At 38.1% G+C, this 23,092-nt stretch overlaps 1 protein-coding gene across 4 annotated transcripts in view; it reads left to right on the top strand.

The window, feature by feature from the left end:
• The first annotated feature begins 15,089 nt into the window (after window positions 1-15,089).
• Window positions 15,090-23,092, top strand: part of BCKDHB (branched chain keto acid dehydrogenase E1 subunit beta) — a 71,624-nt gene continuing 63,621 nt past the window's right edge. For all 4 annotated transcript variants that reach the window (XR_015745444.1, XM_087944265.1, XM_087944259.1 and 1 more), the window contains exons 1-5: window positions 15,090-15,248; window positions 17,122-17,199; window positions 17,747-17,815; window positions 18,829-18,962; window positions 21,921-22,076. Coding sequence is in view for 3 of the 4 variants with exons in the window: in XM_087944265.1 (XP_087800391.1) it covers window positions 15,116-15,248; window positions 17,122-17,199; window positions 17,747-17,815; window positions 18,829-18,962; window positions 21,921-22,076 (570 nt within the window). In the remaining variant the exon portion in view is untranslated. The remainder of the gene's footprint in view (window positions 15,249-17,121; window positions 17,200-17,746; window positions 17,816-18,828; window positions 18,963-21,920; window positions 22,077-23,092) is intronic.

Here is a 23,092-nt window from a genome sequence, read left to right as displayed (position 1 = left end):
ATGAGATAGACTCATTACATGCAAAGCAAGATAGTTCAAGCTGTGATTTGTCATAATTGTGCTGATTATGGCTTACAGCTCATGAAAACCCCAAATCCACAATCTCAGAAAATTAGAATATTGTGAAAAGGTTCAATATTCTAGGTTCAAAGTGTCCCACTCTAATCAGCTAATTAAGCCATAACACCTGCAAAGGGTTCCTGAGCCTTTAAATGGTCTCTCAGTCAGGTTCAGTAGGAATCACAATCATGGGAAAGACTGCTGACCTGACAGTTGTGCAGAAAACCATCATTGACACCCTCCATAAGGAAGGAAAGCCTCAAAAGGTAATTGCCAAAGAAGTTGGATGTTCCCAAAGTGCTGTATCAAAGCACATTAATAGAAAGTTATGTGGAAGGGAAAAGTGTGGAAGAAAAAGGTGCACAAGCAGCAGGGATGACCGCAGCCTGGAGAGGATTGTCAGGAAAAGGCCATTCAAAAGTGTTGGGGACTTTCACAAGGAGTGGACTGAGGCTGGAGTCAGTGCATCAAGAGCCACCACACACAGACGGATCCTGGACATGGGCTTCAAATGTCGTATTCCTCTTGTCAAGCTGCTCCTGAACAACAAACAACGTCAGAAGCGTCTTACCTGGGCTAAAGAAAAAAGGAACTGGTCTGTTGCTCAGTGGTCCAAAGTCCTCTTTTCTGATGAGAGCAACTTTTGCATCTCATTTGGAAACCAAGGACCCAGAGTCTGGAGGAAGAATGGAGAGGCACACACTGCAAGAGTCTTGAAGTCCAGTGTGAAGTTTCCACAGTCTGTGTTGATTTTGGGAGCCATGTCATCTGCTGGTGTTGGTCCACTGCTTCATTAAGTCCAGGGTCAACACAGCCGTCTACCAGGAGATTTTGTAGCACTTCATGCTTCCTTCTGCAGACGAGGTGTATGAGAATGCTGACTTCATTTTCCAGCAGGACTTGGCACCTGCCCACACTGCCCAAAGCACCAAAACCTGGTTCAATGACCGTGGGATTACTGTGCTTGATTGGCCAGCAAACTCGCCTGACCTGAACCCCATAGAGAATCTATGGGGCATTGCCAAGAGAAAGATGAGAGACATGAGACCAAACAATGCAGAAGAGCTGAAGGCCGCTATCGAAGCATCCTGGTCTTCCATAATACCTCAGCAGTGCCACAGGCTGATAGCTTCCATGCCACGCCGCATTGAGACAGTAATTGCTGCAAAAGGGGCCCAAACCAAGTACTGAGGACATATGCATGCTTATACTTTTCAGAGGTCCGATATTGTTTTATGTACAATCCTTGTTTTATTGATTGCATGTAATATTCTAATTTTCTGAGATTGTGGATTTGGGATTTTCATGAGCTGTAAGCCATAATCATCACGATTATGACAAATCATGGCTTGAACTACCTTGCTTTGCATGTAATGAGTCTATCTCATATATTAGTTTCACCTGCATTACTGAAATAAATGAACTTTTACACGGTATTCTAATTTTTTGAGTTTCACCTGTTATCTGTAAAGTTATTGTTCCTTGTGTTACTATTTTACCAAATGGACAAGGCAGATTATTGGATCAACATGCTTCAGACAACATGCTGAAAACAATTTCCAATCTAGCCACCATGCCACTTAATTCTATCAAGCATTAGGTTGAAATTTCCTGTTTGAGTCTGTTTTCTATTTATTCAGGTCTGATTGGTGGCATTTTTCTCCTCAATTTCATCTTAAGGATGTTTTTTTTTTAAAAATACATGTAGGTATAGGTTTAGTTTCTCCATAAACTATTTATAATTCTATTACTGTAAGCATACCTATTGCTAAAATTGATACCCTTACTAGTGAAAGTGAAAAATGTGGCCCAATAAACATGTTTCTTAATCAGTCTATCTAACACAGCTGGCTGGAGAATTCTGGGAGTTGAAGTCCACAAGTCTTAAAGTTGCTAAGTTTGGGGACCCCTGTACTAAGCCTTTCTTTACAATGCTGTATTGAATGAAGCTACTTTCAGGATTGCTGCAGCCAACTGCAAAACCAAAAAAAGACTGTTTTGTGCTACCTTCGACAGGTAATCCTTGACTTAATCCTTTCATTTAGTGGCTGTTCAATGTTACAGCGGGATTGAACAAAGTGACTTATGACCATTTTTCACACTCATGACTCTTGCAGCATCCGTATGGTCATCTGATCAAAATTTGGACATCTGGCAACTGGCATGCATTTATGACGGTTGCAGTGTCCTGGGGACAAGTGATCAGCTTTTGTGACCACCTGAGAAGCAAAGTCAATGGAGAAACCAGATTCATTTAGCAACTATGTTACTAATTTAGCGACTGCACTGATTCACTTAACTGTGGCAAGAAAGGTTGTGAAATGGGGCAAAACTCACTTAAGAAATGTCTTGCTTAACAGAACATTTGGGCTCAGTTGCAGTCATTAAGTTGAGAATTATCTTTAACAAGACATAATGGTATGAACATGCAAGGGAAAATCAAAGAAAACCACAAAACCTGTCTGTCTAGTTACTGGAGCTTTTGGAGGCAAAAGTAGTAGTTGCCCTTCTTTCTTATAATCATTTTTGTAGGGGAATGTTGCGGCATAATGGGTTTATAAGGGGAGAAAGGAAAAGAACTGTGATCTCCCATTTCAGCTGATGGAAAACATTTCACCAGCAAAAGAGGAATAACATTTTCGTACACACCTGAATGAAAATAATTATATTTGTCCTAGCTGCTTTAAGATTTAGGCAATGGCAGCTCAACATTTGCTCTGAATGTGCAGAGGTGAATGAATGACTATTAAATATCCTTGTAGAATTAGGTCCATGAGCACTGATTTGTTTCTGGGTCACTTTTTTTAAAATTAAAAATTAAGGCCCAAACCAAGAGAGAGTATGTGATATTGATTTCAGATTGAATACTGACACTATGTGAAAGTGTAGCAAGTTGACTGTGAAACCAGTTTATGAACTCTGCTTGGCACAAAGCGGATCCCAAGCTATGTTTGAGCCACAAATAGGTCAATTGTGTCCTTTCATGTGATACATGGGAACAAACATATCGAACGAGAAGTATGAATTTTCAAAACTATAGCCAAGCTAATTTTACAGTTTGAGTTTTGATTCAATTATAAGCTACTGCCATTTACAACAGGCATGGGCAGAAGGCAGATTAATATCACCGTTATATCCTGGGTTATTTTCTTAGATCTGAGATCTGCCGGTATTTTTGACTCCTAATTGTCTAATTGTAGCAGTGACATATCTTTCCCCTCCTTCAATACATTAATCAACAAAGCTTGGGGATAAAATGGTGAACATTTTTGTGCAAAGTGAGTTCATCTAGCTTTGATGTTGAAAAGAAATTCTGAATCAGAATTGTCTGTTCAGAGGTAGTCCTGTTTAGATTAACAAGTTAATCTTGTGCTGTAACTAGACTTTTATTTTGTACTTGATCGTTACTGCAATTCAAACTGGAAATAAATGCTGGTTTTGGCAAAAACGTAAATTGGTAATGTGACTGTAGTACACTGCAAATGGTGGGCTAGTTGCCAAGCACCAAAAATATGATCAAGAGACCACAAGGAGAAGGGGAGCCATTGTAACCTGAGAACTGGGTCATAAATACCTTTGGTGAGTCTATTGTAACTTTGAACAATTGGTAAACAACTGGCTGTAAGTTGAGGACTACCTGTGATTCTACCCTTTTTTTTCTTCTTCCCATGCTTCAGTTCGTCTTAATTTCAGTGTTACAATTGTGATTTTTCTTGCCCCTTCTTTTTTTTTCCTATGAAAGGAGACATCATCATCTTGACCAATTTATGTAAAAGGCAGTCTATAGCCATTTCGTTTTTGAAAATGAATATATACTAATATAGATGGAATTCCATCGATATTCAGAGCAATAACATCAATTTTTTTTCTCTGTTGATGTAATAGGAATGATAGTTTTGCTATGTGGTTAGAACCCCTTGTAACCTTCTGTAGCTATTCATTCATTGGTGTAAATGCAAATAGGGCTCTACTGGCAGTGAATAAGTGATGATTTATTTAACCATGATACATTGATTAAACCTTGATATACCGAATTTGCAAAGCTAATCTAAGGCCTTAGTAAGGTATTACTGCAATGAGCGAAGCAAGTAATTACACTGAGGGTAAGAAATGAAACATTTAAAAAAAAAACCAAAGAAGTCCACTTTGCCTTTTGGAAAAGCCCCTTTGGGACTCTTGGCTGTAACTGGTATTAGCCCTCCTGACTACTTGATGTTACCTTGAAAAACACCTGGTTTTTTTTCTGGAGCTCATATATGATGGCATAGTTGATCATTCTGTTTGCCTTCTCAGTTGTTTGAATTACAATCCCATCATTAAACCAGTTGTATCTTGCTACTATGAGATTACTCAGTCTAGAACAGGACAAGTAGCTTTCATCATTGCAAGTAGGTCAATATTTTAATGGTTGTCATTTATGTAAACTGTCATATTAAAGCTTATGTATTTATTCTGCATCACTTTGAAGCTGAGGATGCTTACATATTTAAGAATTTACAATCCTTCAATTTAGAAATGTAATGTGAAAGTAGTTTGATAAATTCCACAAATGGATTTGATATTCTGAAAACAAAGTCAAACCAAAATGTTGGATGAAAGAGATACTTTTGAACCTTTTTACTAGTCATGTGTAGAAACAGGCTTTTTAGAAATCCAGACTAAGTTGATCCAATTTGGCAATTCATATTGATTTTCTAAGTGAGTTGAAATAATCAAACTGAATCAATTTTCAAAACCAAATCAGCAATTTGTGTTAAAGCGGCTCTGCAACCATTACTAAATTTCAAAGTAGCCTGAAATGATATTGAAAGAGATCCAAAGGAATTTGTCAGCCTTTTTATATGACCTGGACAGCTCTCATAAAAAGGCTGCCATATTAAACTGACTTCTTGAGGATGCCTTAGATAAAGTGGAATTTATTTTTTAGGTAATCCACCTAGATATACCATGTTTCTCCAACAATATGGCCTCCACCAATAGGAAGGCCCAGCATGATTTCTAGGCATGAGGTGAAATTAAGCTCCACCCCCAAAATTTAGGCCTATTTAAACAATGCGTTTCCCCGCCATTTCTCACATCGTTCGTTAGAACTACACGAGGTGAAGAGAAATGGGGGGGAAGGATGGGGGTGGGTGGGGAGAAAACTTACCTTTAGGAGTGCCCTGCAGGTAGCCTAGGCTAGAATACCCCGATCTACTACCGATAGAACATCAGCAGATAAAAGCTCCCCAAAGGCAGAGTCACCAGCCACTTCGATCGGCCGGTAGAAGTGGCCTCAGGGCGAGCACCCACACACAATCCCTGCTCCACAAGGCCATTTCTATCGGCCGACGAAAGCTCCCCGAAGGCAGAGTCCCCAGCCGCTTTGGGGCGAGGCATGGCTGCCCGTGTCCCCAGTGTCTTTTGAGCAATGGAAGCTCCCCAAGGGCAGTCACCAGCCACTTGATCGGCCGGTAGAAGTGGCCTCGCAACGAGGGGAGTGTGCATGGACACTCACCTCGAGGCCGATTCTACTGGCCGATCAAAGTGGCTGGTGACTACCCTTGTGGAGCTTCCATTGCCCAAAAGACACTGCCTAATGGTGAGGGGACATGGGCAACCATGCCTTGCCCCGAAGCGGCTGGGGACTCTGCCTTTGGGGAGCTTTCGTCAGCCAATAGAAACAGCCTGGTGGAGATGTACGTGTGCATGGGCCACTCTAGGTGGGGAGGAAATTAAGTCACCCCGAAAAGACGGCCTAGCCATTTTTCAGGGGGTCAAAAAGAAATAAGGCCCGGCCTTATTTTGTGAGAAACACAGTATATATACAGTATATCAAAAATCCACATTGACTTGTGAAGCTAATTCCCTTTCAGGCCAGATTCTTATTCAAAGGGGTAAGGGATTTTAAGAGTCAAGCAATGTTGAAGAGAAAATATCACACTGAGTTTATAAACTGTAAAATTATAGATTGTATTTGTAATTATATGTATGAGTCAGGAAGCATTACATGGTAGTCCAGATAAGCACAACTAGTATTAGATCTATCTTTATTGCAAAGTTATATTAACAGAATCTTGCAAGTCTGAAAGGACCCCTTCCTTCTTTCACTTTTACTACCCCAAAATCTAGGGAGGATACCTTCTGAGAGCTTTTTGCCACCTGTCCTCCTTAGGACAATTTTTTATTTTGAATCCTAACAAGTCAAAATTGTCTAAGCTGCAGCTCTTCCTTCGGTCTAGAGCCTTTTCTGACTAACAAACTGCATTTTTTTTTCATGAGCTGCCGCTTGCTTCTTCAGATGCATAATGTTTCAACTGATCACTTAAGTATTAACACACTCCCTCTGATGTTTTCATTGAGAATCTGTGTTTTCACAATGCAGCCTACATTTGACTTGCTCCACCTAGGACTTAGCAAGGCACTGACAAATGACAGAGGCAGGATTAAAGGCCACTGAAAGTCACTGGAGATCAAAGGTTATAAAAGGTATAATGAAGAAATTTCAAGAATCCTTAAACGTGATCTGCATGCAATTCAAACATGGTGTTCTGTTCCCAAGCAACTTTTACTCTAGATATTACTTCAGACTCTCTAATCTACCTTAGCACAGCATTGCCCCATTTATACAACTGTCAATTACTGATCCACATAATTGCTGATTGCATCTTAGATCCTTTGGCAATCAACCTTACCTGAGAATAGTTATCCTTTTAAGATTTCAGGTACTGTGTATAAAGAAATTTAGAGTTGAGGAAGAAAAAAGGGAAGTGTTAAAGGAAAACCTGCATTTGAGCTTTATTAGTTTAAATATTTGCTATCAGGTCAGTGTTGAATTTTAGTGATCACAAAGATATTGTGAAGGATAAATTGTCCTCAGCTTGGTCCTTCAAATCTTCCAAACAGTGCATTAAATTCATCTCCCATTCTGATGGTTGTCATCCTCTCTTTCCTTTCACTTTTCTCAACATTATGGATTGTTCAATGGAATTTGATCTTCTCATATCCAAAATGTGATAATTTGAGTCATTTGTACCTGCCTGTGTAAAAAAAAAGTTATGTCTATGAGTCATGGATAGATTTTTTGTGCATTACTTGATACTAAGATAATTTACATTTAGTACTTGGATGTGAGACCAGAGGAACATCAGGATATCTCAGAGTTGTAGACAAGATAACTTTGTAAAGATTCATGGTAAAATATCATTTTTTGTAAAACAACATTTGTAAAGAATCATTGTGAAAAAAGACACTTTATTTATGTTTAGCTTTATTTTTGTTTACCACCTTGACATTTAACGATACCAGGAAGTTGCTAGACACATTTTTTAGATCCTCACAATTCTATTCTTCAGAAGAGGGGAAAAGCACAAGATACCTATTTCATTAGGAATTATTCCCTGAAGCCAATACTTCTCTTTTTTGATACTTAATTAGACCTGTTTGTTCCATCCAGGTTACCATCAGCATTATTTGGTGCACACAGCAGAAATATGATGTTATATGATGCCATACAGCAGTCATTCGTGCAGTGCCCCTTACAGGGGTAATCCCTTTGGTTTTACCCCACTGGCACTGGCCTGCTTTCAGCTTCAAACCTGCTGTTGTTGTTAGTTGTGAAGTCGTGTCCAATCCATCACAATCACATGGATAATGTTCCTCCAGGCCTTCCTGTCCTCTACCATCCTCCGGAGTCCATTTAAGCTCACGCTGAATGCTTCAAACCTGGAGTAATCTAAACACCACAGAAACTGAGTCCATGATCAATGGGTCCCATAATCAAGAAAGAAAGAACAATAGTTTAAACATTATATAAACATCTGTCTCATCCATGTTCTTTCCAGAAACTGAGGGAGGCAATCTGAGCCAATTAATCTAAGGATGTATCTTCTCAATATCTACAACATCCATGGCAATAGCTCATCATAAGTCCGAGGAGCAGAGATACCAAACACATAGATCTTAAAAGCCAAGAAACATTGTTGTGAAAACAGGTGCGAGCAATGCTCTGTGTATTTTCTGACATGCTGAACACAGAAAAAAAAAATCATTTTGAGCAGCTTTTCCAAAACTAAGAACAAATCTTGTGTACCACAATATGACTATACAAGTACATTGCAAATTCATGTAATAGCACTACATTACATGTTTACATATTTCTTAGTTAATGTAGAGAAACCAGAAAGCATAATTCAGTATGCAACATGCATACTTAAAAGTAGGCAGCAATTTTTTTTGCTTCTAGCTGCTGTCCTCTGCTGTTTTAATGGCAGCATTTTTCAGAAGTGGCTTGCCTTTTCTCCATTGTAAGGTTGAGAGAGGTCATCCAGCTGGCTTTGTGCCTTAGGTGGGACTGGCACTGGCAGTCTCCTGGTTTCTGACCAGGTGCCTTAACCACTACCTCATATTGACTCTACCCACATGTGCTCACAGATTATAATACAAATTCATTTTATCACTGATAACTGATAATTGCAATCAATATTTTTAATCATTATTTTTTCTAGCATGTGATATTGTAATGAAATTAAAACATTAAACAGAAAAATAGTATACAACATGCATTTGGATAGCCCCCTCTTTTATTTCTTCCCCATTCTTCTCATCATATGTTTTGAACGTAATTAATTTAAAACTGACTTTTAAAAATGAAGTTAACAACAACCATGTGTGATCCAGTTCAATAGATATTAAGCCGTTTTTTTGGAAGAAGAGGAAGGAAATTAGTCTGTTTTGGAGGGTAGAGGGAAATAAATCTTTTTTAGAGGAAGGTGCTCTTTTGTGCCCTTTGGAGGGTGTAAGATCTGGGGCAGTTTGGTTACCACTGCAAAGCTGCAGCAACAAAGATTATTTGGTGCCCCTGGGCACTGACTGAGTGAGAAGTCTTGTCACATGATGCTACTGTGGTAATGTGCAGGGCTCCTTGTGACTCTGGAGGTTTACCTGGCTCAGTTTATTATCTGTTCACAAAAATGTGAAGTCAATTTAGCTGGTGTTGGCCTTCGTACGTAACAAATTCTTCCCAAGAACCTACAATGTTGTAATGTATTGGTGCAGTATATGTGCAAATCCAAACAGTTTTAGCCTTTTATAATTCACAAATGGAAATTCTGTCAATGCGCAGATTTTCTAAGTGCTGTCCAAGAAACCAATAGCTAGTTTTTATATTTTCTTTTGATTTTGAATTTCAGATTTTGATAGTTTGTAATCTTCCCCAATTCTTTGTCTTTTATTCATCTATCTACTGGTATTGCCATATGAGTTATCTACACTGTTAGGAATATAAGTCACCTAACAGGTATTTGGGTTAGAAATATATAAACCAGGATAAACATTTTAGTACTATATCTTTAAGGAAATGCAAGAGCATGCAATTGGGTGTGGTTTCTCAAACAGCCATAAGATGGAGCCAGAAACCTGGGTTGTTTTAGTCTTAGTCTCAGAAGAGAGTGTGTCTGAGTGAGTATCTCTGTTTCCTTCTGTTGAAAAGTATTGCTGTTCCTCCATTTTTCCTAATTGATTGATATTACTGGATTTGATGTAAGTCTGATACTGAACTGTTTTTGACACTGGAATTTGATATTTCGATTATCCCTGGATTGAAAACTGACTGATTTAACCTGTGAATGATTTTGGATTGCTTATTTGGACTTTGCTTAACGTTTCTGGAAGTAAAAAACTACATTTACTTTACAGTGTATCTGTGTGCTGTATGTGTATTATTCAAACACCACTCTCAGATATGTCTCCCTGTATGCGCTCATTCTCCTAACGGGGAATTACCTCAACATACACTTTATTTTTTTCAACCACAGTTATATCTGGTATTATGAGTCAAGTCTTTTCAGAAAGCCAACAATATTTTCACTTGATTCTTGCATGAGCTCAGCATATGACTTACTGTTTCTTCTACTTCTTTGCACAACCTGCATTTTGAATCATTTGATTGTTTTTTTAATTCTGCCTTGATTGCCTTAGTTTGAATAGCTTGCTCTGGGGCAGTCAAAATCAAGCCTTCAGTTTCTTTTTTTCTTTTTAATGCTCTAGTTGTAAGCCAAGTTTTATCTTTATCAATCTTTATCAATCTTTATCCCCTCAATCTTTTGTAGAAATTGACCAAATACTGGCTTTTCCTTGCCAGTATTTTGTTTGTATTTTTATTACATTATTTTGATATGAAATGTATAGGAAATAAAAGATGAATACGTTGCAATTTTAACTTACAAATCATTTTTCAGCTGTCTTTTACATAATCACCCAATACATACTTTTCTTCTTCAACATCTTGACTTCTACCTTTGTTAAACTTCTACCTTTATTTCTGTGGGTTAGGTATAATATATTAATATCAATATGGGGATGTATTGAAAAGTGAATCAAGTGTGCTGACGATATCTCACTGCAAGCTGGTCTATGATCTCTTCTAGAGGTTTCATATAGAGGTAAATAGCATGGAGAAGAGAATGGTTGAGATATTTCTTTAGTATCGAATAACACAGGATAACAAAAGTGGTCTGGGCTGTGATTTTACCACAAGAAATAATCTGTGCAATGGAAGAATAATGGATCTCCTGTATCTGGGGGCTTACCATCTTTGTTCCTGAATGGGGTTGTGCTGCCCAGATGAACCTGATGTGTAATCTGGACTCTTCATGGACTCACAACTCCTGCTGGAGAAGATGGCAATTATTGCTAAGAGGACCTTTGTTCAATTTCATGTTGTGTGCCTGTTACACCCTTCTCTGGAGCCCTTCTTTCAGCCACTCTTGTCCTTGTCATCTTCTGTATGGATAAGTGGAATATGCTCTTCATGGAGCAATCCTTGAAGAGTATCTGGGAGCTGCAACTGGTATAGAATGCGGTGGCGTAAGCACTTTTGAGCGCTCCTGGGGTTGTGCATATAACTTCTCTGCTGCATGAACTGCATTAAGTGCCAGTCACGGTGTTGATTATTTCCTTTAAAGCTGGGACAAGAGTGGAGTTCCAGAAGAGGGTAAAGATCTGGCACTGCCAATTGGCATGGGACTCTAGGAATGATAGGCAACCCTGAGGGAAGTGGATGGGTCACTGGAGTGCATTCCTTCCTCTTTAACATTTTTACCCCCTTAATTTTTAACTTTTGTTTTTAATTGTTTTTATTTATAAACCAGTCACCCATAAATGAGATGAGCAGTGTAGAAATTTGACAATTAATCTAGGTTATTTAAACCAATAATGCAATCCCGATCCCATCTTCCAAAATTACAACGTTACTTTGGTCTAGGTATTATACGTCTCTTATCAGCCTCTGTAGCAATTAATAATTACTCTATTTACTTCTCCAACAATTACATGCTATGCAGATTAACCATGCCCTGCTTTAATTTAACACATCGTTCAATCCCATGGACAAGGGGGGATGAGAAAATACATTTTTATATAAATGCAATGATTTATGTAAGATGTCAGAACACAAGTACCGTATGTAAAGGTGGCATTTACCTGATGACAACATTGCACATATATTTCTGGCATCATTGCAGTTTGTTGTAGAAGTTGCTGTGTGTCACTAGTTTATGGCTTGATATTCAGTGTGAACCCAGTTGTAAACCATGGGTAACCTAGTCATGGGATTAGGTTAGCATATACTTATAAGTACAGCATAAGCATATAATTAAAGTATATAGCAAAGTAAACTGGATCACCATCCAAGATCTGCACCAACACATTGCCTGGATTATATTACACAACAAACACACACGTGGCAATGTGAATCTACACATTGCAGTAACCCAAACGCAGCTCACAGAAATGACCAAGCCATGACTGGCCATCAGGGTTTTCTCCTTTTCTCCAGAGTTTGACACCTTTTGCATGAAAAGCACATGCTCCGCTCTGGGAAGATTCGCTCTTTTCTTTGTATTCTAAAGAATATTTTCCATGCACGGTACAATTAAATCAACCCTTTTGTGTGTGTGTGTCTGTGCTTTTAAGACCAAGACAATTTGTGAAGATCATTTATTTATTTATTTTATTTATTTATTTTTATTTGTCAATTGCTTACAAGATAATAGATATTAGTAAAAACATAGTTATGAATACATGGATACATATAAGAAAAATAAAAGAAACAATAGGACAGGGACGGTAGGCACTTACGCACGCTCCCTACAGACCTCTTAGGAAAGGGGTGAGGTCAATAGTAGACAGTCTAAGGTTAAAGTTTTTGGGGTTTGGGGGAAAAAGCCACAGAGTCAGGTAGAGTATTCCAGACATTGACCACTCTGTTGCTGAAGTCGTATTTCCTGCAATCAAGTTTGGTGCGATTAACCTTGAGTTTGTATCTATTGTGTGCTCTAGTGTTGTTCTGGTTGAAGCTGAAGTATTCATTGACAGGTAGGACATTGCAATGTATGATTTTATATACTATACTTAGATCGGACCGAAGGCAGCGTAGTTCTAGGTTTTCTAGGTCTAGAATTTTGAGTCTGGTGGCATAAGGTATTCTGCAACGAGTAGAGGAGTGGAGAACTCTTCTTCTGAAATATTTCTGGACTTTCTCAACTGTGTTAATATCAGATACGTAATGTGGGTTCCAGACTGATGAGCTGTATTCGAGTATTGATCTGGCAAATGTTTTGTATGCTCTAGTTATTAGTGTAATATTACAGAGAAAAAGCTACGTAAGATTAGGTTAACAACTCTTAATGCCTTTTTGGCTATGTAGTTACAGTGGGCTCTAGCACTTAGATCATTAGAGATGAGTACTCCAAGATCCTTGACAGAGTTTGGATCATCATCAAGGTCTTGACTATTCAGCCTGTATTTTATTTTCTGGGTTTTTTTTTTGCCCATATGTAAGACAGAGCATTTATTTGTTGAGATTTGAAGTTGCCATTTGTTTGACCATTCTGATACATAGTCGAGGTCTTTTTGAAGGGTAGCAGTATTGTCTGTGGTGTTGAATAGCTTTACATCATCAGCAAAGAGAACGCAGTTGCTCTTGATATGGTCACAGAGGTCATTTATGTAGAGTATGAAAAGAGTTGGTCCTAGAACACTGCCTTGGGGGACACCACTATTGACGGGTACAGAATTTGATAGGACACTCCCAATTTTGACCATTTGCTGTCTGTTTGACAGGAATGCTTCTATCCAGTTATGCAGGTGTCCAGAGATATCGTAAGATTTTAGTTTTAGGAGTAGTTTGTCGTGTATCACTGAATCAAAGGCATTACAGAAGTCTATGTAGATTGTGTCTATTGCTTTGACCTGATTGAGTTGTGTAGTCCATATGTTTTTGTCGTGTAAGAGTTGCAGATTACAGGATAGTTTTTTCCTAAAACCAAATTGTTTATTAGAGAGTAGGTTGTTTGTTTCTAAGTGGATGATGATGGATTGGTTAATAATTGATTCCATGACTTTACAGGTGACGCAGCATAAAGAGATTGGTCTGTAATTTTCAACTAGGCTGGGGTCTCTCTTTTTGAAGATGGGGATGACCGTGGCTTGTGACCATAGTTTTGGCAAGGAGCTGGTCCTGAAAGATTTTTCAAAGATTATGCTTAGAGGTTCGGCTATGGCAGTGGGTAGCTTTTTTAAGAAGTAGGCACATATTCCATCCGGTCCAATAGATAGAGATGGTTTTAGATTGAGCAGTGCTTTTTCAACAATGTCTTCTGTAAAATTGATATGTATTAGATCATTGTAGTTTTCTGTGCTTCGGCTAGGAAATACTGGGCATGATCCATTGCTGTTTACAAATACTAAGCCAAAGAATGTGTTAAAGATGTTGGCTTTAATGGTGTCGTCGTTGCAGTCTTTACCATTAGGTCCTATCAGGGGTGGGATGGACCTTGTGTCTTTTAGTTTGTTGTTTACAAAATTGTAAAAAGCGCGGGTGGAATTGATGCATAGAAGGTTTTCTTCTTGTTTAATCTGATAATTGGTGCATTCAGTTTTTATTCAGTTTTGCATTCAAATTTTTGTATCGGCTTTTAAAGTTGGCAACGTGACCAGATTTGTTTTTCCGCCAAAGTGATTTCTTTTTGGATTGAAGCTTCCTTATAGTTTTGGGTACTTTGTTTTTTCTGGTTTTGGGAGTTGTTATTGGTACATATAGTTTGATGACTCTTTTGACTTCAAGTAAAAATATGTTGTCATGATCTTCTACAGTATTGCATCCAGAGAATAGAAATTGCCAATCAAGGAATGAGAGATCGTTGTTTATAAGATCATAGTCGCCTTTTTTGAAGTTATAATTGGGGATTCCGTCGTGATGATTTTTGTATGGACATATGTTGAGACAAAAGTCAATCATGTTATGGTCACTGTTGGAAAAGGGTTCTTTAATTTGTATTCCATAAATTGAATTCAAACTGTTGCAGAAGATGAGATCGAGGCAGTTGTTAACTCTAGTGTTGTTGGTTACTAGTTATTCTAGTCCCAGATTTGTTACTGCATTGTAGAAGGTTGCATGCGTGGGTTCAGTTGTACATTCATTAAGGGTCCAGTTAATATGAGGTAGATTTAAGTCACCAAGAAAAATAAAAAGCGTGTGGGCAGGATGCTCAATTTGCCTTCCCTTTCGGATAGGGCGATTGGAAGGGCCACGTCATTCCTACCAAGGTGCTGCGAACCCCACAACATCGGAGTATGACGCTTGCTTTTTCCATAGTCCCCCGGCAAAGGAAAGCATGCCGTCTTTACGACCTTATACTACCGCAACCACTACCTACCAAACTCGAACCAGAAGTGTATATCTACAACATATTCTTTCCCCTACAAGAAGCTCCGCCCAAGCATTCACACTCCTCTCTCAACCAACTGGGTTTTAGCCCATCGGCGTATCAACGCTCGCCCTCTGCGCACGCGTAAAATAAAGCGTCGCTCGTCCGAAAAGGAAGGCTCCGCTCCTTAAAAAAGAAAAAAGAAAAAAACGCACCGCCCCAGCTGGCAGGGCTCCGATTGGTTTGTTTACCATTGGCGCCGCTACCAATGAAAGGAGCAGGCGTAGGTCCCCGCCTCCTCCGCAACGTGCTCGCGCTAGTCCCTGGGACAGGACCCGCCCCCCCGACCCCCCCACGCGGTGGTCGAAATGGCGCTCGCCGGTCTTGGGTTCCGGAGAGCGGCGGTCTCCGCTCTTCGGCTCTGTCTGGCTACGGGGTCTCCACCCCGCAGGCGCGCGGCCCATTTCGCTTTCCAGCCGGACCCGGAGCCCACCCAATATGGTGAGCATTTTAATCGTCTTCGGCCCCGGGTCCGTGCTACCGTCGTTGGGAGCGGACGCCGCTCCTCTGCCTTCCGACCCCTTTGCACTCCTTTGCCGGAGTCGGAGGGAGTCCGTTTCCTCCAACTCCCTTTGCTCTGACTCCCCCCCCCCCATCCATCTGGCTGAGATGGTGGGATGGGGAAACTGGCATACCTGCAAATGGGAGACTGGCTTTTTCGAAAGCCTTTGGGGTGCAATAGGCTAAGCCGGGGTCTTTTATGAAAACGGCGACCCCGCTGTGTTGTTTGGTGCCTGTAAAAAAGTCCTGCAGGCGAGTCAGAAAGCACTTCCTCCTCCTCCACTTGCAGCCTAAAACGAAGTGTCCATCACCTGTGCAGTTGCAGCCACTGATTTGGTATAGTACACACAAGCTATGATTGTGTGGGAAATTGTGTGGGATGACAACACACCAAAGCCAATGGCAACTTACCAAGTGCCTGGTTATTATGCAGGTTGTCCCTTTCCCTTATTGAAAGTTATGATGCAGGTTGTCCCTTTCCCTTATTTAAAGTTAGAGGGAGAGAGAAAGAGAGATGAAGGACTTCCGTGAAGAATTTTATAGAAGAAGAAACTGTTGAGTGCAGCCAGTAGTAGTGCTCAACCACCACTAGTTTAGTTGTTAAGTGAGACATTTCTTAAGTGAGTTTTGCCCCACTTGATGACTTTTCTTGCTACAGTTGTTAAATGAATCACTAAAGCTGTTAAATTAATAACCTGGTTGTTAAGTGAATCTGGCTTCCACATTGACTTTTCCTTGTCAGAAGGTCACAAAAGGGGATCACGTGACTCCGGGACATTGCAGCCATCATAAATGTGACTCCGTTATCAAGCATCCGAATGTAAATCATGGGGATGCTACAACCGTCGTAAGTGTGAAAAACGGTCGTTAATCACTTTTTAAAGTGATGTTATAACTTCAAACTGACACTAAATGAACTATTGTAAGTTGAGGACTACCTGTGGATGCACTTTCTCATTCCTAGCCTGAGGTCTGGCCCCTTCTGCAGAGTATTGCAGTGTTTGCCTTTGTAAACACAGACAGCTACACTCTTATGCCATTCTGTCTTGTCTGTTCATTTGCTGTCCTCATCATGGCATGTCGATGTTTCATTTGACAAAAGATCTGCCCTTCATTGTCCTTTTGAATATAGAAAGAGCAGGGGTGATATTGAAAAGCCCCCTTTAAGTAGGAGTGAAAGTAAATATCTTGTGCCAGACCAATTAGTATGATATATACTAACTGAGGTCACATTTAAAATGTCATAATTCCTGGTCTAGGACTTTAATCTATTACTGATCCTTCCAGCTAAGACTGTGTGTTGCAGAGGGCTGTTTAGTTCTGATGAAATTCCCCTTCATCTCCTTATTCAAGTGTAAACCACAAAAAGTTGTGCTAACCAAGCCATAGACTTGAGAATTCTATGATCTCAGAAAAATTAAAGAATTAAATCATAATTATAATAGAATTTTGTAAGCGTGGGCAACAGGTGAACCAGTAAAATCTTTTAACAAATGGAAAGGATGCTTTAAAAAAAACTTTTAATCTGGGACAATTTTTATTTACTGGCTAACCAACCAAGGGGAGGATTTTTGTGGATTTCCCCTCCTATTCCCACAAATTGTTACTCATTGTTCAACAAACATAATCATTGAGTACATACATTAGTGATACCTATATTGAAAAAAAGATGAAAGTATTGGATTCTGACAAGTCTTAAAGCTTTCCAAATAGATCTTGGTGTTTTATATAAAGCTATTTAGCAATTTATATGGTGCTATTTTAGCAATCAGTTCAGTGGTTGGCCTTGTTTAACCAAATAATCTTTTCACAGGCCAGACACAAAAAATGAACCTTTTCCAGTCTATAACAAGTGCCTTGGATAATGCCTTATCTAGAGATCCAACTGCAGGTAAGTTTTTATGCTTTGCTATTTAAGAGAAACTTACTTAGGGCCTCTTCAATTGAGAATACTCACTACTACACAAGGCAAACCTAATTATGTTACTCTGAAGATGCTTAATCCGCATATTTTCTCCCTCGTGTCATTTTTGGGTGGGAAAACAATTCTATGCAGGCTTTGAATTTGCTCCTAAATAAAGTTTCTGTTTGAAGTTTGAAGCTTATGTCAGTGTTGTATGCTGCTAAATTAATATAATTTTATTTGCTGGAAAAAAATGAAGATAGCTTTTGTTGCTAAAAATTAGGAAACAAAGTAAGTTGAAAAGGTACAGCTTTAATGGAAAGACATTTCTTTCATGGTTTGTGTAAATTGGCTAGTCCCTTTCATCTCCAGTATTGTTTATGCAAGGTCTTGGTTCTTATCACTCATCAAATTAATGTTATATAAAGAAAAGCACACACAGTAAATAGAAAAAAGTTAGATGAAGGTGACTTTCAATTTTAATAATCCAGTTTCCTTTCTGAACAACTATTTCTTTGATTTCTAATATACACAGTAATATTTGGTGAAGATGTATCCTTTGGTGGTGTTTTCAGATGTACTGTTGGCTTGAGAGATAAATTTGGTAAGTTCACAATTTGTTAATTCATCATGTCTCATGTTACATTATTATTTTCATAAAACTGCTTTTCATTTTGATAAAGGTCTCACTATTGTACAATAAATAAACATAATTAGCAATAATAAAAAATGGACATCATTGTAATTTTATATAACTTTAGAGCAATTACTGGAATGGCCGTCATGAATTAGGGAAAATGTCCTTGCAAATGGATTCTATTTTGCCATCCAGAGCCACTTTGAATGGTATCTAAATCTGATTGAACAAATAATTGATAAATGTTCTAATTATTGATGAAAACAATCACAAGCCTAGATTGGGAGTGCACCTGACCTAGGTGGGGAGATCATTACATATAATTGGTGTTGGCACTGAAGTATGTGAAGTGTTCTCAGAAGAATATAACAATAACTTATATGGAAAATAGTATGGTGTCAAGTTTAAGATCTCGTTAATGATACATTGCTCATACGTGCATGGTATGGAGTTCTATGAGGAATCTAGCTGCACTAGCATAGTTTTACATGAAATAAATTAGAGCAATCTACTCTTGATATTATTATTGCATAGATTAGAAGAAAAGCTATGAATAGTTAGCCATGGGAAGACATTGAAGGGAAATATAACCCCACTCTTAAAATGTCTGAAGTACATGGAATCCAGTGTGTATAACATGGATTAAAGGTTTTAAGTAACAGGAAGACAGATTTCAGCTAGAAAAAGCTTTGAGACTGCAAGAGCAGGTCAGTGGTGGTGCCAATTAGCCAGAGAAGTAATGGACTTCCAATCGGTCTCAAGTGTTTTAATTCTGATTCCTCTATAGAAAAGAGGATTGGAGATACTGGCCAAAATGGCCCTTTCCAACACTATTTTTAGTTCTACTTTTAGTTAAAGGATAATTTAAAAAAACACAAACGGCGTAAGCTCTTTTCATTCCATTCAGATATCATGTATTAAAATATTTTTCCTAGTTTGTATACATTCATTTAAAAGTTATTAATAAAAATCTCTTATAGGTAAAGACAGAGTGTTCAATACTCCTTTATGTGAACAAGGAATTGTGGGATTTGGCATTGGAATTGCAGTCACTGGTGCTACAGCTATCGCCGAAATCCAGTTTGCTGACTATATTTACCCCGCCTTTGATCAGGTTAGAGCATATTTTAAGACATCGAAAATTAGAAGGAAATTTACGGATGTTACATTAATCTTTTTAAAAAACAATGATAATGTGACTGGAGAGAGAGATTAGGTGTGACAGTTGAAAGGATCTTCATGAATATGATTTAGAATTGTTGAAGAATCTTTGCCATTTTGTATGTTACAAAAGGAACAAAAATAGTTGTGAGAATATGTTGATAAGAGCTTGCTGTTTCAATTAACGTGCAAAAAGAGAATTGGCACTTCTGCTATGGACAGTTGAAAATCCTGCATTTGTTCCTCTTGAGGAAAATAAAATTCTTTTATGAAGTAATGCTTTTAGAACAAGTAATGTCAGAAGCACGAGTGCTATATTTTTCTTCTTGTAATGGGAAGGGGTCCAATAGACTCATAGTTGGGCACTGCTACATCTCTGATTGGAATTGTCTGTTGCTTGATAAAATGAGCTGCATTATCACATTTGAGAATCCCAGGTAACTTCCAAGACTTAAAAATCAATTTTATATTTGTGGTTGGCTCAAATAAAGAGAAAGTGTCTCTAAATACTTTAGTAACTAGAACAATCGCTTGATGTGGGAAACAATATTTGTTTGATTAAATGGAGTTATACCAGTAGAAGGTATACGTGAATTCCTGAACTCACTGAAAAACATGTACATTACCTAACACCCCCAAATGTTTAGGCTGATTCATTGAACATGTGGACTGCATGAGGTGGCTGCAAATGGGAGAGGGGGTTGCCAAACTAGAAAACTTTCTGGGGAAGCCAGCAGGGAAGATTGCAAATGGCAATCACCTCATCACTGAGCATTTGGCAACTGGTTGTCAGTGCTAACAAGTTGCCACGCGCCCAGATTACAATCATGCGACTGCAGGGATGATGTTGGTATGGTATTCTGTGATAGCTGGAATTGCTTTAAAAGCTGCAAAGCACCCTTTCTGAGGCTGTTGTAAGTTTGAATCATCATTAAGCAACTGGTCAAATGTCAAGGACTATCTACAGATATTCTTCATGAGGATCTGTTCCTGACCTGATCTTTCATATCTTCCAACAATGCATTCATTGCCACTATAAACGAGGAAATCCACCTGGCTGCTAGTCATCCTCTTTTTTCCTTCTACATTGCCCAGCCTTACAGACTTCTTCAGAGAATTAGGCCTTTGTGTAATGTATCTAAAATACAGGTAGTCCTCAACTTCCAACCACAATTGACCCCAAAATTTATGTTGTTAAGTGAAAAATTTGTTAAGTGAGTTTTGCCCCCTTTTATGACTTTTCTCACTACGGTTGTTAAGTGAATCACTGCAGTTCTTAAAATAGTAACCTGGTTGTTAAGTGAATTGAGTTTTCCCATTGACTTTGTCAGAAGGTCGCAAAAGGGGACCACATGACTGCGGGACATTGCAACCGTCATAAATGTGAGTCAGTTGTCAAGCATCTGAATGTAAATCACGTGACCACCATGGTCATAAGAGTTAAAAATGGTCATAAAGCCACTTTTTTCAGTGCCATTGTAACTTCCAAAGGTCGCTAATTGAACTGTTGCAAGTCGAGGACTACCTGTATGTGAGCTTGGTTATTTGTCCCTTCCCTTGAGTGGATTGATATGGTCTAGGATTTATTTGTTTTCATCTTTTTTATTTGTTTTCATCTTATGTTTTTCATAATAACATGTTTCATGCTAGTTCATGATCTGTTGTTCTTATGGTTTTTATTTATTTATTCAGTTTCTATAGTCGTCCAATTCAACCCAAGTGACTCTGGATGATACAATACAATAAATACAATATTTTCAAGATTTTTCAATATTTTCAGCATTCCCCTTAAAAAACTTCAACATTCTTCCTATCCTGCTTTTTTCAAAGTCCAACTTTCCATTCCATAGTGTGTCATAAAAAATACTATGGCTTGCACAATTCTGGTCTTTGCAGATATAAGCACATCATGGTATCTGTGTATCTTTTTCCAAGACCTTCATGACTGCGGTATAGAATAATTGCCAGCAGTGTTTTTCTTGACTGCTTGTTCCTTTTCTGGGATGGTTGAGTCTAAAAGACAAAAGCTATCTTCCACTTCAGTATCTTCTCTGTCAATCCTGATTTTGTTCTACCAGTTGTTGTTAGTTTGGTCTTCTTTATATTTAATTTTAGTACTATTTTTTTCACTATCATATTTCTTACAAATCCTTTGTATTTTTTTGGCTATCAGAAGAGTGGGCAAGGAGATGCTCTGGGATTTCCATTTTTTCTAACTACATTCCATAGCTTGATGTTATCAACATAATTAAAGGACTTTCTGTGATCGATGAAGCAATGACTTCTTTTTTAATATTCTTTGGCTTTCTCAATTATCCAGATTGCACCAGAAACCATGGCTTGTGTTCCTTTTCTACATCTAGTTTGTACATCTGACATTTTTTTCCATGTAGGGCTCTAATTTGCATATTATTATCATTATTTTGATTCCCTTCCTTTATTTTGTACAACTCCAAGCTGTGCACATAATGCTTTTACCTCATTTTAGTTTCTTTACACTTCTGTTGATAGTATCCATAATTTCAAATTCGAGGCATAATTGCCTCTTGTTGCTGCATAATCTATAATAGCAGTAGCACTTAAACTTATATACCACTTCACAGTGCTTTACAGCCTTCTCTAAGCAGTTTACAGTGTCAGCATATTTCCCCCAACATCTGGGTCCTCATTTTATTGATCTCAGAAAGATGGAAGACTGAGTGAACCTGGAGCCGGTGAGACTCGAACTGCCGAAGTCAGCAGAAGTAGCCTGAAGTACTGCATTCTAACCACTGCGTCACCACAGCTCTAGTAGAATATGAATGTGCTTTTAACTGCATAAATATGTCTTGATAACCATGTGCTTTTAACTGCATAAATATGTCTTGATAACCATGTGTAATTTTAAATATATCTTTGTATATTCCTTCAGATTGTTAATGAGGCAGCAAAGTATCGATACCGTTCTGGAGATCTCTTTAACTGTGGAAGCCTTACAATAAGAGCACCTTGGGGATGTGTGGGTCATGGTGCATTGTATCACTCTCAGTCCCCAGAATCCTTCTTTGCTCACTGTCCAGGACTGAAGGTATCAATTAATCATTTATTAGATAATCTTTAGAGTGTTCTAATAATTCTTCTTAAATATAAAAGGTTACATATAAAATGTTTTTATATTTAAAAAGATGCAAGGAAATTATAGGATACAAATATTACACAGGAAAATTTGCAGAACAATACATCACAAAGTAAAATTAAATGTATGAATTTATAAAATAATCCCCTTGGAAGAAAAAAACAATCTCTGTTTTATGCTTGGGTATCAACTTGGATTACAACAAATATAATATTGTGTCAGCTTAATACCTTCAAAGCTATTTTTAATGTTATGTTAAATAATAGCTATGTAGTAAATAACCCTGGTTAAAGAGATGAAAAACCTTATTTTAAGGAAACTCAAGTATTGGATGTGGCGGCAATCTATGTGCAGAATAATTAATAAATGATTTCCCTGTTAAATTAAAATTACGATCAGACTTGGGTATTTTTTTGTTCATATATGAAGTTATTTTTCATATTGGTGTTCCCATAGTTTCAGCTGCCCTCTAATGAAAGAATAGATGTGATTTCCAGTAAGAAATCTGATACCAGTTTTCTGATACCAGTTTTCATATATAAAATCATCTCAGTGTAATTTGTAAGTATATAATGTTTGCGAATAATGAAAAAATGACCAATGGAAAAGGAAAAGCAACCTTTACGACTTGTTGCATCCTATACTAGTTTATTTTGCAGTGCAATTGAGTTTTTTGACGCCAGATACGATTTATGATTCCATCTTGATTTTATACATTTCCATATTTGATTTCAATATTCATTATCTAGTTTAGTAATCATCATTGGAACAATAGAACATTTTGTACCTGTTTTCTCTAAGTATATTATTCAAAAGTTGATTTTCATTTTCATTGATATTCCCATTTTTGCATGTCAGTTAGCCTGCTTAAATTCTGCATCCATTTAATCATACAGACATTGACATGTTTGATCTCTGAATCATATTTTAATAGGAGCTGATTGATATACGTACTAGATAGATAGATA

This window comes from Notechis scutatus, chromosome 1 (assembly GCF_049901735.1).
Source record: "Notechis scutatus isolate UNSWTSFEM ecotype Mainland chromosome 1, rNotScu1.2, whole genome shotgun sequence".
NCBI lineage: Eukaryota > Metazoa > Chordata > Lepidosauria > Squamata > Elapidae > Notechis > Notechis scutatus.
This window is presented reverse-complemented; position numbering and strand designations above follow the sequence as displayed.